Below are 14,132 nucleotides of genomic sequence, written 5' to 3'. Positions count from 1 at the left end.
GAGGTACTTGGAGGGTTCCAGGACCTCTGCTCAGCTTGGAAGGGAGGAAAGGACAGGGGAAGTGAACAAATGTCACCATCTTGTTGACTTGTTGATAAGATGAAGCCTGCCTTGAAGCTAGGAGCCTAACTGCTTCACTGATGCCTGGGTTTTATATTTGCAGGAATTGCAGTGGATAAGTATGGCCTCATGTATTTTGTCGATGCCACTATGATTAGGAAAGTGGATCAGAATGGAATTATATCAACCCTGCTGGGCTCCAATGACCTAACTGCTGTTCGACCTCTCAGCTGTGATTCCAGCATGGATGTCACCCAGGTAGACTCTTAACTGCATTTATTTTTCTCTCTGCCGTAGAAGAGATGGGCATCTTTTTTGGATGACTGCCTGGCCACTTAAGAAATACATTGTGCAGCACAAGATGATAGCATATTTGATTCATTACTGAAATGAGTGAACCATCCTTTTACTGTGGCTAACACAGGTTATTTATGCAACTATAGAGAAATAAGGTTGAGATAACGGGAGTTATTGTCTTAATTGCCTGTTTTTCTGTAATTATTGTAGAGCTTGCACAACGTAGCGTTCATTCTTTGCACAGAAACACAATTAGCCAAAGTTACCACTGCACGTAGCTTTAATATTTCCGAAAAACAAAGTCATTGCTTGAAGTAGTTGCCGTTCATGACTTGGTTTCATGATTTACGCTGATAAACCCCTCACTAATTTTCTGTTGTTACACATGGAATTTTAAACACTAGAAGTGTACTGTTCAGTTATGAGTTTTACAGTAATAATTTGTGCAACTCATAGGTACGGCTGGAGTGGCCTACTGATCTCGCTGTCAATCCCATGGACAACTCACTTTATGTCCTAGAGAACAATGTTATTTTACGGATCACAGAAAATCATCAAGTTAGCATTATTGCTGGACGCCCCATGCACTGCCAGGTTCCTGGTATAGACTACTCTCTTAGCAAACTGGCTATTCATTCTGCACTTGAATCAGCCAGTGCCATTGCCATCTCACACACAGGAGTTCTTTACATCAGTGAGACAGATGAAAAAAAAATTAATCGGCTACGCCAGGTAACTACCAATGGAGAAATATGCCTTCTTGCAGGGGCAGCTTCAGACTGTGATTGCAAAAATGATGTCAACTGTAATTGCTATTCTGGGGATGATGGGTATGCCACTGATGCCATCTTAAATTCACCATCTTCCTTAGCTGTGGCCCCAGATGGTACCATCTACATAGCTGATCTTGGAAATATCCGCATTAGGGCTGTCAGTAAAAACAGGCCCATTCTTAATTCTTTTAACCAATATGAAGCTGCATCTCCAGGAGAACAGGAGCTGTATGTCTTCAATGCTGACGGGATTCACCAGTACACTCTCAGCCTTGTTACCGGGGAGTACTTGTACAATTTCACCTATAGCAGCGATAACGATGTCACGGAGGTGATGGACAACAATGGCAACTCCTTGAAGGTCCGTCGGGATGCCAGTGGGATGCCCCGCCATTTACTGATGCCGGATAATCAGATTGTCACGCTGGCTGTCGGCACTAATGGTGGACTCAAGCTGGTCTCAACACAGACCCTGGAGCTCGGATTAATGACATATAACGGAAACAGTGGTCTCTTAGCAACGAAGAGTGATGAAACAGGATGGACAACATTTTATGAGTAAGAATGTTTTTGGCTATATTAAGCGTACATTTATTTTTCAAGCGGTAGTGAGTAAGCCCTAAACTGACCCTACTGAAATTGGTTGTAGGCTTGTCACTGGTTCCGAGTAAGGCCGTTACACCTCAGCCTAATGTGATACTGGGGATGATTTAGTGGCTTCTCGATTTCATCAGTTTTGCCGTGTCCTTTGGGTGGGTACTGAACCACCCAAATTCCTGCCCGCAGTCTGAGACCGGTGGGGCAGCTGGCCTCCAGCTCCAGCACGAAGGACTGTGTGCCACGTTCTGAAACGCGTGTTTGATTTACCAGTTTGGGCCCCGCTCTTAGCCGTCAGCAAGGCAGCAGATAACCCCATCCCGGCCAGGCCCCAGCGCTCCGCAGCCCCTGCCGAGCTGCCTCTCTGGGAGCCCTAATGCTGCAGCCTCCCGTGGAACTCAGATTGTGTATTGTTCTGTTCAGACTCGTATATTGCTCGTGGTTGTTAAAATGTTGACTAACTTCACTGAATGTTCATTCTTGAGACAAGTGAGGAAGTGAGCTCCCCAGCTCTCTGTCCCAGCCCTGGTGTGACTTCGGTAATTTGTCAATAACCCAAAAGCACACTGGTGTGTGAGCATGTAGAGTAAAAAGACAGAACTTCGTCTTTAAATGTAATACATCGGAGATGAAGTTCAGAAGTAGACTAAAAAGCTAGAAAAACTAGTCAGAATTTTATTAACAGTTATCCTATTCTTCATAGTCTTATTGCCATTTATTGATCAAAACAGATTTAAAAATAGAAGGTAAACAATGTATCCAAAATACATATAACTTTTAAGTATGGCAAGTCTGATGCCACGTATTTTGTTTGAATTAGTTAACGATTACTAAATGCCATTTCTCAAAGTAGCGGTTAGTAAGTACGACTAGGGCTTTCTATTTCATTTGAAATTGTAGGCTTATTTTTAAGGTGATGACAAACACCGGTTTAGATTTATTAACGCCTTGATTTGGGCCGCCGCTTGCTTTCTTTTTGAGAGAAGACGTAGGTCAGGCAGAAATGCAAAGGACTGTGTTCACCATCGGCTCAAAACACACGCAGAGCGGCGCCGCTCAGCAGCTGCTGGCCGCGGTGCCTCGTTCCGTAGCAAGGAAAGCAGCGCCCTCTGGTGGTCGCCTCCGCTCCTGGCCCTGGCGAGGTTTTCACCCAGACTCTGGGTCGAGATGTGGAGGGGGTTTTCTCCTTCGTATTTTGCAAAGACTATTTCTTTACCCCACATTGGCTACAGAAATAATCCAGTTATGGAATTCCTGAAAGATGTTACCTGCGGATTACAAGCTCAAGTAAAAGCTTTTTTTTTTAGTTAGCAGTAAAATCGCACGTTATCGTTGGTGAGCTACGGGTCCCCTTCTAGGTAGGTTTTTTGGTTGTTTTTTCTTCAATAGCTAGCTCAAGATTTGGATCAGAAGTCATATAAACTAGCTATTTCTCAAAACACCAGTAATTAACTGTAGAAAATTTAATAGCAAGGTAATTTAAAACTCTACAGGAAAATCAATGAAACATTAAAAAAGGTCATCAGAAAGTTGCAGGTTACAAAACTGGTATAACTAGTGGCTGAGAATCACATGAAGGACTAAATTAGCACGATTTATTAGAAAAATTTTACTGTAATTCCTAAGTAAATACAAAAGGTAGATGCTTTGCTGTCTTACTGAGGTGCATCTAAAAATATAACAATGTATATATAGTCCTGACATGTCAACTAGATGTTTTTCCAAGATCAAATAAGAAATGATGCACAACCCTTGCTTCAGATCAGTGGAAGTTAATTACCATATTTAGGTTGAAATAGTACAGCCTGAGGTACTTGCCTTAGATAATTAGTAACTTTGATGAGGCAGCAGAAATAACTTACTTTCTCCCAGATTTGTACATACATTCTCATAAGCACAGAGCCCATAGATGAGAGGACAGCATAGACATTTTTTTGCATGAAAAACGCATATACTTTATAATGCATGTATAAAATAAACTAGACATGATGACTGTTACCTAGGTTAGAAAAAAAGCCATAAAATGCCCTTCACAAAGGTATTAAAAGAAGCTGTGTGTCTGTAGGTGTTTGTGGAAAACCTCATGTGAGGACTAGAAGTTAGCTATGTGCACTCAAGATACTCATTAGAAAATACCAGAAAAAGAGAGAGGCATCTCCTTGAGGCTGATCCTAAGCAGCTGACTCACAGTAACTCCTTAATATGCTTTGTAATCTCATGTGCCCCCGCAGCTGAGGGGTTTATTAATAAGATTACAAGAATTTACAAACCTAAACTATCACAGACCACAGTAACTCAGTACTGGGTTTGAGTTTCTATTTGTTCTTCAAAGCCAGATCCAAGGGGAAAATTCTGTATTCATCATTATGCCATGTATTTGGGTAGCTATAAGTTAACATCAATTAAGATGAAAGAAATACTTAGCCAATGATAGTTTTTATAAGGACAATAAAACAGTTTTCTGTGCCACATTCGTACAGAAATAATAAGTATACCCCAAATTGTTAATATGGCAGCAGAACTGGAAAAGAACAAATGTCTTCTAAGTAGTAAAATACTATATGAGCTAAAGTTCTTATGAAAAATTTATTTCAGTGCATTTATATCAACCAGACATTGAAGTGCCATGCTAGCTTGTTGGGCATATTCCTTTCTTTTATCTGAAACTGTACTCTGAAAATGCTCACAAAATTCAATTTGTGCAGCATCTCTAGGTATGCATGTGTATAGGCAGAGAAATGCATACACGAAATATTTTTATATGTGTACACATCCCATACTTATATATATAGTGCATGTGTATATGTGTGCAGTTTGTTTGCAGTAGGAGCAGGCAAGGCTCTTAAATACTGTAGCAGCTACCAGCTGGCTCACGTGCGGTGGTTTAAGTTTGGGTTTGAGCATGAAGCACAGCTCTTTGAAGTGGCTCCTCAGTGGCAGTCCACTTGGTCTTGGGAGCATCCTAAAAGTGTGCTGCCATTTTCTTCTTGAATCAGCTTTGGGTTTTATAAGGGAGAGCAAATAGGGATATATGTAAGTGTGTGTGGATCTGGACCTTGCCCTGCTCTGTGTTAAGTCAAAAGCTGCTGTTACTCCTTCTGCAGTACGTGTGTAGCACTGTCCTAGCTACTCCCACCCGCAAGCTGTTGAGCGGCACACGTCTCAGACCTCACGGACCAGAATGCTAGCTATAAAAATACATCGCAGGAGATGTAGAGGTGCCATAATACTGGGCATGGGAGAACAGCCTTCAGTGCGTTATCACAAGCCCGCTGAAGGGATGCACAGCTCAGGTATCTGTAGCTGAGAAGGTGACAGAGAGGTGCTCAGCTGTGTCCCATGGTGCGGTCGGCTCCGAGCCACCAGGCAGCCGGGCACCATCTCCAGGCTGCAGGCAGAGCCAGCGAGCAGCTTCGGTGTGGGGCGGGGGGCAGCGGCTGGTCTCACCCCGAGCTGTCCTGGGAACTTCGGCCTTGGAAAGCTTTGCCTGCTTGGGCGGGCTTGGTCCCGGTTACCAATATATTAGCGAGTTAGCAGTGGTCACAGGGAGATGCTGGTTTTTTAAGATACTGGGATTAAGAAAGGATCACTCCACTTGTAATTTTATTGGTAGAAAAGCTTGGGATGAAACCTTAACTGAAGGAGAGAAAATTCTAACTGAAAGCTTAGGAATTTCAGTGTACCCAGACCCCTCCTGATTTGAAGATACAAAGGTTACCTTATCAGATCTGACTCATCTAGCCTGATGCTGTGTCATAGACTGTGATAGCGAGTGGCTGCTTCTGAAGATGATACCAAGAAGTCCCAGGTCGATTAATATATTTTCCATTGCAAATTTTTTTCTTTTACTTCATTAGACCCAGCTTCATGTCATTAAGAAGAAAGATACATAACCATTTAATTCCTATATAGCTTGATTCTTATTATTCATATAAATGTCTGGGTGTTCTATTTTACTAAGCACTTGCTCTCACATAATACATAAATTTAAAAAAAAATCTCAAAAAGATGTCACTTCTAGATTTTGTAATACATAAAAGGTTTCTCTTTTATTAATTTTACAGTTTTTAGCCTTAAGGTATTTTTAAAAATAGGATTTCATTGATGCAATGGATAAAGTAGAAATGCCTTCATTATACATTGGTGTTGCAGTGTGTATATATTATTTGAGTAGTGGATTTTTGATATATCTAGCTTGTAAACTAAGTGGTCTGCAGATCTTCATATAGAATACTTTTGTATGTATCAGTTTAAGCCTGTCCATCACTTGCTTATAAACCCTTTTAATCTCTGCCATTGCTGATTTCAAAACCTGTTACCAGCACTGGGAAACATGGCAGGGGGCAAAGCACTGATTTCTAGAAATAACAATAGAATGTTTTAATTTTTCTGGTTTGGTCTCCGTACAGCCTCATCCATGTTTGCTTTTTAGGCTGCCCTTGTACTTTGAACGGAGATTTTCAGTGAGTAGCCCACAGCAATCCCCTGGAATTTTTCCTGGGTTAATTAAAAACCCAGCAATGTGAATGAAGAGTTTAAATTAATATCTCATTTGCATTGCCTAAAATATATTTGCTGATGGGGAGTTTCACCAACCATTTTTCTGGACGTCCACCAAGCTCTGTGTAGTCACGCTGAAGCCACTCATAGATTTTTCTAGTTTGTCCTAAATGACATTGTCTCTTCTATAATACTTGACACCTCAGTACTCTCTTCATCACTCTGCTAATCACTAAACACACCAAGGAAGTCCACATACAGACTCTTAGGGCATATCTCATTATTAACTTCTGGGATTTTGAAACTGTCCATTTTTTGCACTTTTTGTTTCTTCTTGCTAGATGGATGCTTGACTGGATCAAATTCTTCCCTCATCTATATTTTATGAGTATTTTTCAATTCTAGTTTGTGAAGACCGTTATATAGACTTAACCAAAGCCCCCAGAGCCCCTTTCATAGATTATCTCAACATAATATCTTTTATCCAGTACCTTAAATTATATATAAAATATATATACATATGTATATATGGGTAGAAACTTGTGAATTTTACTAAGAAGATCATGCTGCTTAATCTTTATTTGATCGTGCAATGCTTAAATGAACACAGTATATTATTGGTCCCTCTTAGGTCACATGGAGCTTTGTTTTATTGATCTACTTCTTTGCCTAATGCTTCCATTGGTTCTGGTAAGGCTTGTTGCTCCACAGGTGATTTTTTTCCTTCCTCCCCAATATTCAGTTGAATGGGTGCAACCATTTGCAATGGAGCTGAAAGGCATATTTTATATTTGTCTTAACTGAGGAGCCAATTTGTGTATTAATTTTGGAAATACACTATACAGTTCAGGTGGCCTACTTTGAGGTTTCTGAGTGATTTAATTGTAAAAAGTCATGTTGAAAGCACTGATTTTTTTTCATCTTTACAGCTAACCACGATGTACAAAGAACTCAGCTAACTCTGTGATACTAAACGTGCTCCTCTTCTCTTCTGTTACTCTCAAGCAGTGCAATGGATTTACCAGTTCTCTTCCAGGCTTCCTGCTCCCTGGATTTCTACGTTCAAAGGATGACCAGTTGGTTTCAATCTCTACCTAAACTTTTCCCTTTATCTACACAGGACATTTTTTTCTTGCCTTTCTGCTGATTAGAAGTATGTGCGCTTTGGTAGCAGCTGGGTGAGAGACGCTTGCACAAGTAGAGAACTGCGGCAAGCAGAGTGTCAGACTGGAATACTGATTTTGTTTCAGGTCCCCATTTCTTGCCCTTAAGATCCGAAGGATTGCTTCTTTAGCATAAGTGTGCACTCAAATATAGCATACTAAAGGAAAGGGAGAAACAGTCTGATTTGATTTCAGGCAGCATTCCTTCTTTCCCCCCTCCTCAGGCTTTATACCTCTAAATAAATTTCACTCAATAAACTCATGGAGAGCCCTTTTTCTTTTTTTCTTTTCTTTTGGGTTTTTTTTGGTTTTGTTTTGGTTTTTTTTTTTTATCTTTATGCCTCTGGAGCACTTAATTCATCTTCAAAGGTATATTCTGAGTGCTGACTGCTGCCCTTTGTGCAACTCCAACCTATCCTGTACTTTAACTTCTCATTATTCTTCTTTATGAGCCAAAATACTGACCCCAAAATGCAGTTCGATACCACAGATAAGATCTAAATGAAATTATTGTTTTCAAGTTTATGTCTTTTTTAATCTCTTATGGCAAGTTTATTCCTTGATATGTCACTTAAGGCCATACTTAGTAGTTTCCACTGAGTATTCAATTGCAAATGTGCAGTGTATGCAATTGATATTGTAGTATCCATCATAAGTCCACTTCCTTAGAGTGAAACGCAACTATTAAAATGCAGATGAATTTACTAATTATAACTGTTTGAGCCAAATATCACTCTGTGTATCTGTAATAATTTAATTCATTAATAATATAAAAGATGCTAGCCTGGATTTGCACTCATGTAGTTGAGATCACTATCTCTGAAAATTATTATTTCATCATTATAGACTCTTTCAAGAACAGAGAAATAGGTATGGCCAAGATGTTCTTGAAAATCTGTTTCATTCTGGGGTTTTTTGCACAAATGTGGTGCATTATTAATACATTGGGTATTGAAATGAACATATATCCTCATGCTTTTTTGCTCTCACTAACTTTTCTATTAGCTATGATCATGAAGGGCGTCTGACCAATGTAACACGTCCCACCGGAGTGGTAACTAGCCTTCATCGAGAAATGGAAAAGTCCATTACCATCGACATTGAGAATTCTAATCGGGATGACGATGTCACGGTCATCACAAATCTCTCCTCTGTGGAGGCTTCCTATACAGTTGTTCAAGGTACCAAAGTACACTTCTCAGCACATCTCCTAACCACACACACAACTTGAGAAAGCAATTCGCAAAAGATTTGTGCCATTAGTACACTTATGAGCAGGGGGAAAGCGTATAAGTGTTGCAGGAAAAACTCCCATAAAGCTCATTCCTAAGTGACAGGTAAGAGACATTTCACAATCACGCTTTCTGTCAAATACATATGGTCGTTACCTGCTGGTGTAAGTTAGCCCTTCTGTTACCTCTTGGGTCAGGGTCACTTTACCCACTCGCATATTTCTCTGTACTTCACTGCAAAATTGGTTCTGACTTCAGTGCCACAGAGATGCAGTCTGCTGAGCGTTGGCTGTCTGGGTAGAGATCCTTGTGGAGAGAGAGGATTAGGTAGAGTCCCACTATTAGAAATTAAATCTTCCAAATTAATACACTGCCATTAAATAAAATGTAGAACCGTCAGGGCAGTGGATGCTCTTGTGCCACAGTTAGCACTTCCGAGGACAGCGTTACAGCCCCAGCCTGGCAGGAGAGATCAGTAACAAAGTGGTTAAATGTTTGCACAGAGCTTTCCAGCACCGCCCAGGCATTGTATCTGATGAAGCAAAAACAGTCAGGTATCAAAGAGAGACTGAAAGGAATTTGACGAGTGATGGGTTTTTTTAAATTAAGATACAATGTCACTGGAATAAGAATATCATCATCGAACAATAGTATCCTCCTGACATAAATGTCAACATTTATAGACTATTATACCATGACACGTCTGGTTATAAAGCCTTTATTTCTCTTATACCAGATGATTAATTACATAGATGCTGTCCTTCTGTCAGACAAATTGTGATGCTTTGGTGACAGTTGCACACTGTAGCGCTCCATCCTGGCTGAGAATCGGCTTGGCTGTGTCAAACAGCTGGAGAACTACAGGGTCATAAAAGTACAGGCTGTTTTTATAACTCTTCTCCGACAGCCACAGGGCTGGGTGGGCGCATCAGGCTAGTGCACCTCTGGTGGGGTGGCAGGGAGCCAGGCAAGCAAAGGGCTGTGGCTGCCAGCTTGCACACCTTGAGGATTTAAAGCCAAACTCGAATTCTGTACAAAGCCTCTGCTTGGAGACAGTTTTTAAACAGAGGGAAGAAAAAAAGAAGAGGCGCTTACCTCTTCCCACTCTTTTTTTTTTTTTTCTTTTTTTTTTCCCCTGTCCTGGAGTTTAATGGTTTGTTGTTTATCCAGCAGGACAGTTTTCAGGAGTTTTTGTTCATATTAGAAATAAATTACATGGTTGAACACATATCACTGTGCATTTTGATTCATAATTAAGACTAAAGGGAAAACATAATGAAATAAACACAGTATCTCTCTGCAGGCTCACTGCTACACTACTGTTCTTTACATGAATCAGTAACATCTGTAATTTCCACCATAGTACCACGTAAATGGTAATTGCAGGCTGACTTCATTTAACTTCAACAGGAGTGCAATAAAAAACCAATCAAATTAAGCTATATGTTTTCTTTATGACTGGAGTAGCTAAATTATTTTCTTTTCATTATTGCTGTAGATCAAGTGAGGAACAGCTACCAGCTCTGTAATAATGGTACTTTGAGAGTGATGTATGCCAATGGCATGAGCATTAGCTTTCACAGCGAACCTCATGTCCTGGCTGGGACTGTGACTCCCACCATAGGACGATGTAATATTTCTCTACCAATGGAAAATGGTTTAAATTCAATTGAATGGCGTCTGAGGAAGGAACAGATTAAAGGCAAAGTGACTGTGTTTGGAAGAAAGCTCAGGGTAAGTAGAACCTGTCATTACAATAACAAACTTTTCTTCTGTGGGCAGAAAGTTAATTTTTCAGTTTGAAGGACATCTTTCCTAGTTTTGCTTGTTTTAAAAATGTACAGCCCTGGGATTGTCTTTGGTATGATGATCTTTTCTTTGTGAGGTCAGTTAACTGCATGGGATTATCTGCTGCACACAGCTACAGGAGCTTCATTACTGAAAGTATTTCAAAAGAGGGTGGCAAAAATACCCAGAATATTGGTGCAAGTCACTTTGCTTCTGAAGGTAGAGAAAAAAAAAAAAATTGAACTGCTCGCCATTTGTAAAAATGCTATGGCACACTTACCACAGTTAGTCCTGGGGAGAAAACACAATTACAGCTTGAGCGGTTACGTTCTGCTTCTGTAAAATCCCCCTACAGATTCATTGAGACAGGCATATTGTGTTTATTCCCTTTCCCAAATGGCACGATTGGAAAATAATTGCCATAATTACAAAGTCATAAGCATAGGATAAGAAAGACACTCAGGTCGTGTAATCCATCCCCTGCCAAATTAAAGATCTGCTGCAGCCGAATTAATCCCATTCTGTGTTTAGCTGGCCTGTTTTTCACCCCTTAAGTATCTAAACTTTCGCTGACTGCCTCAGTGTATACAGTTTTGGAAGGGCTTTGAGATACTGGGCAGGAAACAAATGTAGCGCTGGTTAAGGCCTGGTTCTTTTAATAATTCTTTCAACATCATTGGACATGAGATACCATTCTGTGTGTTCAAGATGAAATACTAAATGCAATATATGTAAACAATTATGTAGTAATTTACAAAAATTATAAGACTCTGATGTTAAATTTTGGTATTTTCCTATTGCATAATATCTAATTCATGAAGTCTTTCCTTATTCTCACAAATGCTCAGGATGCACATTGGGGAGAGGGGGAAGGCTGGACAAAAAATGGAATGAGATTAGCAGCTAATCCTTAATGACTAAATTTCATGGCTGTGTAATGGATTTTTGATGTGTTGACCTGCAGAAGTTGATTATAAGTAGAAAATAGATCAGCTCTGCATTTTGACTAGGTGTTCAAAATAAAAATAAATAGGACCCTGAAATGAAATTGCTGTAATCCTAACTCTCAATACTAAAAATTTAATAGAGGTACTTGTGGTAATTAGCTGAAGTTAAACACGTCTTAGAGCTGAAACCTTGCCTGAGATGGGTTTTCTTGCATCATGTTTATGTAAATCAAAACACTGCTTTATCTAGCAACACCTCAACATTTAATTGTCTGGTGTTAGTTCCTGTAACAATAATCACATATCCATTTAGCTCTTTTAAATGAAAATCACTGTGAGATTATAACAGGTTGAGTGGACTGAAAATGAAATTTGAAAATGAGGGAGAAAGCATGGAATTTATTTGCATCTCATTTATTCTAATTCATCTTCATAAATTCTTTAGTGAATGAAACAGAGCAAGTGCGTTGGAGCATTGGGGGGAGCAGGTGGCAGACAAGGTAGGCTACGGCAGCTGGGACAGCTGTGGCACGTAGCCGTACAGATGGGGGGGCACTGCTGCAGAACGAACGCAGCGCCAGCACAAGCAGGGAGAGAGCATGCGGAGCCATCTCCTGAATCCCCAATTCAGAATCGAGCATGACTGAAAGGGATTGTTACTGTGTGCAGTTCACTCATGAGTACTTACTGGAGCCCATGCCCCTTCTCCTCAACACTTAAAGGTGGCTTGTAAGAAAGATGGGGACAGAATTTTTAGTAGGGCTTGTTGCGATAGGACAAAGCATAATGGTTTTAAACTGAAAGAGGGAAGATTTACACTAGATATAAGGAAGAAATTTTTTACAATGTGGGTGGTGAAACACTGGGACAGGTTGCCCAGAATGGTGGTAGATGTCCCATCCCTGGAAGCATTCAAGATTGGGTTGGACAGGGCTCTGAGCAGCCTGGTCTAGTTGAAGATCTGATTGCAGGGGGAGGTCGGTCTAGATGACCTTTAAAGTCCTTTCCAACCCAAACTATTCAACTGCTCATCATGCTGTGGGCACGCCTGAGCTGTACATGTCAGCCTCTGTAAACATGTCTGGACAGACTTCATTAAGCCAAGAAAGGAAGACCTGCTCATCACCGTTATCCCACTTACAGTCCACAACTACTTTGTGCACCATCTATTCAGTGTCTCGGGATAGTTTCAGATAAAGTCTTGGTAAGATTCTCTTCTGAAGATTTTTTGGTGCGGCATCATGTAAGTGATTTTTGTTTCAAGACCTTTACCCAAGGCACAAAGGGCTTGTCCCTGCAGCCACGGGAGAACCAGATGTCCCTCTAAGTAGTGGAACAAAGGGGAAAGAGCTTGTTAGGTAATCTTCAGTCATGATACTTGTAATAGTGTTATTAGCGTTGCCAGGAAGAGTGGGAGTTAGTAATTTTGTTTGGGTTTCTATATAATTAATATGACACTACAATTACACTTAGACTCTCTGGTTTTACTTGTTTTACAAATTAAAATGATGTTACTGAATTATCCAAGCAGGTGCTTCTTTACTCTCCAAGTGATGTTTGTGTCTGTGCCTAGCTCTTGTCTGTGTAAGCATTAAAAAAAAAACCCTAATACTTCCATTTTCTATGACAAAAAAGCGAATAACCTAGTTTTTGAGGAAAAGGAGGGTACCTGGAGTCAGGCTTTCCGACACACAGGTTACCGTTGCCGTTACTGTAATGGAGAGAAGAAACCCCAGAAATCCCAACTGCTTTATGAAACTTCTGAAATTAAAAAACAAAACCAAAAAAACCCACCCCAACCAAAAGCTAAAATTCAGTTTGTAATCTTTATGAAAGTCTTTTGTTGGCTTTTGCCTTGAAGGCAATCTGCCTGTCCTTAGGAAATTGGGACCTTTCAGTCATACACTGACCCTTTGTTGCAGCAAAATGTTGGGAAGTCAGAGCTCTCTTCTGCTTCCCTACCGGCTCTGTGGAGCGGGGCGGGGGTGTCATCAGGATGGAGCCTACGCTTACAGAGCTAGAGTAACCAGTTCAGGAAGTACTGATGCCAGGTTTGGTGTCCCTCGCTTTGTTTCCATTACACTGGGAAAGCAGGGTATGATTTACTGTGCCAAGGTGTTTTAAAAATAATACCCTGTCTTTTCCTTGAGTCACAGAAGTTGTTGCTGGGATAACCTTCAGGAAAACTTACAGAAAAGAGCTTTTTCTAATAATTGCCCACTGAGGAAATGCAAACTGTTAAAGAGCTAAATTTTATTAATGGAAAAAATTAAGATAATGAGCGATAATTTGAAATAATTATTTCTTTACAAACACAAAATCGTGTTAATTTTAAATTTGCTTCCTGTATAACTGAATTCCTGCAGAGTTGGGTGGGATGGGAATTGGGTTTACCCCTCCCAGCGAAAATATCTCAGAATAACTTTTATGTCCTTGAGAAAGGCTCAGGGTTAATTTACATACTGTTTGATGTGCAGTTTAATTTTGGATAAGAGAAAATGTTGCTTAATCAAAGCTACTGTAAAATATAAGCTGGAGAACAAATCCACAGAAACTGATGAATACTTTTTAAGTAGTCATTGCTCTCAAATTATATCTAATTTAAAGACTTCTACTTTATTAATGATGCATCTACAATTAAATTACTTAAAAGCTTTATCAGATTACAGCATTAGCCTGAATTCTGTGGCTTAGCCTCCAGTGTATATGTTTGTGTATCTCTCATTATAGCACTCTGACTAGAAGCCTCTCCATTTTTATTCTTCTGTTCCTTTA

At 40.1% G+C, this 14,132-nt stretch overlaps 1 protein-coding gene across 5 annotated transcripts in view; it reads left to right on the top strand.

Moving 5' to 3' along the window:
- The window catches only part of TENM2 (teneurin transmembrane protein 2), a 698,308-nt gene that overhangs the window by 674,289 nt on the left and 9,887 nt on the right, over positions 1-14,132 (top strand). For all 5 annotated transcript variants that reach the window (XM_055812702.1, XM_055812701.1, XM_055812700.1 and 2 more), the window contains 4 exons: positions 164-318; positions 814-1,688; positions 8,396-8,571; positions 10,121-10,356. In XM_055812702.1, the coding sequence (XP_055668677.1) occupies positions 164-318; positions 814-1,688; positions 8,396-8,571; positions 10,121-10,356 (1,442 nt within the window). The remainder of the gene's footprint in view (positions 1-163; positions 319-813; positions 1,689-8,395; positions 8,572-10,120; positions 10,357-14,132) is intronic.

Source organism: Falco peregrinus, chromosome 8, assembly GCF_023634155.1.
Source record: "Falco peregrinus isolate bFalPer1 chromosome 8, bFalPer1.pri, whole genome shotgun sequence".
NCBI classification, from domain to species: Eukaryota; Metazoa; Chordata; class Aves; order Falconiformes; family Falconidae; genus Falco; species Falco peregrinus.
Note: the sequence above shows the minus strand (reverse complement) of the source record. Positions and strands in the feature narration are given on the sequence as shown.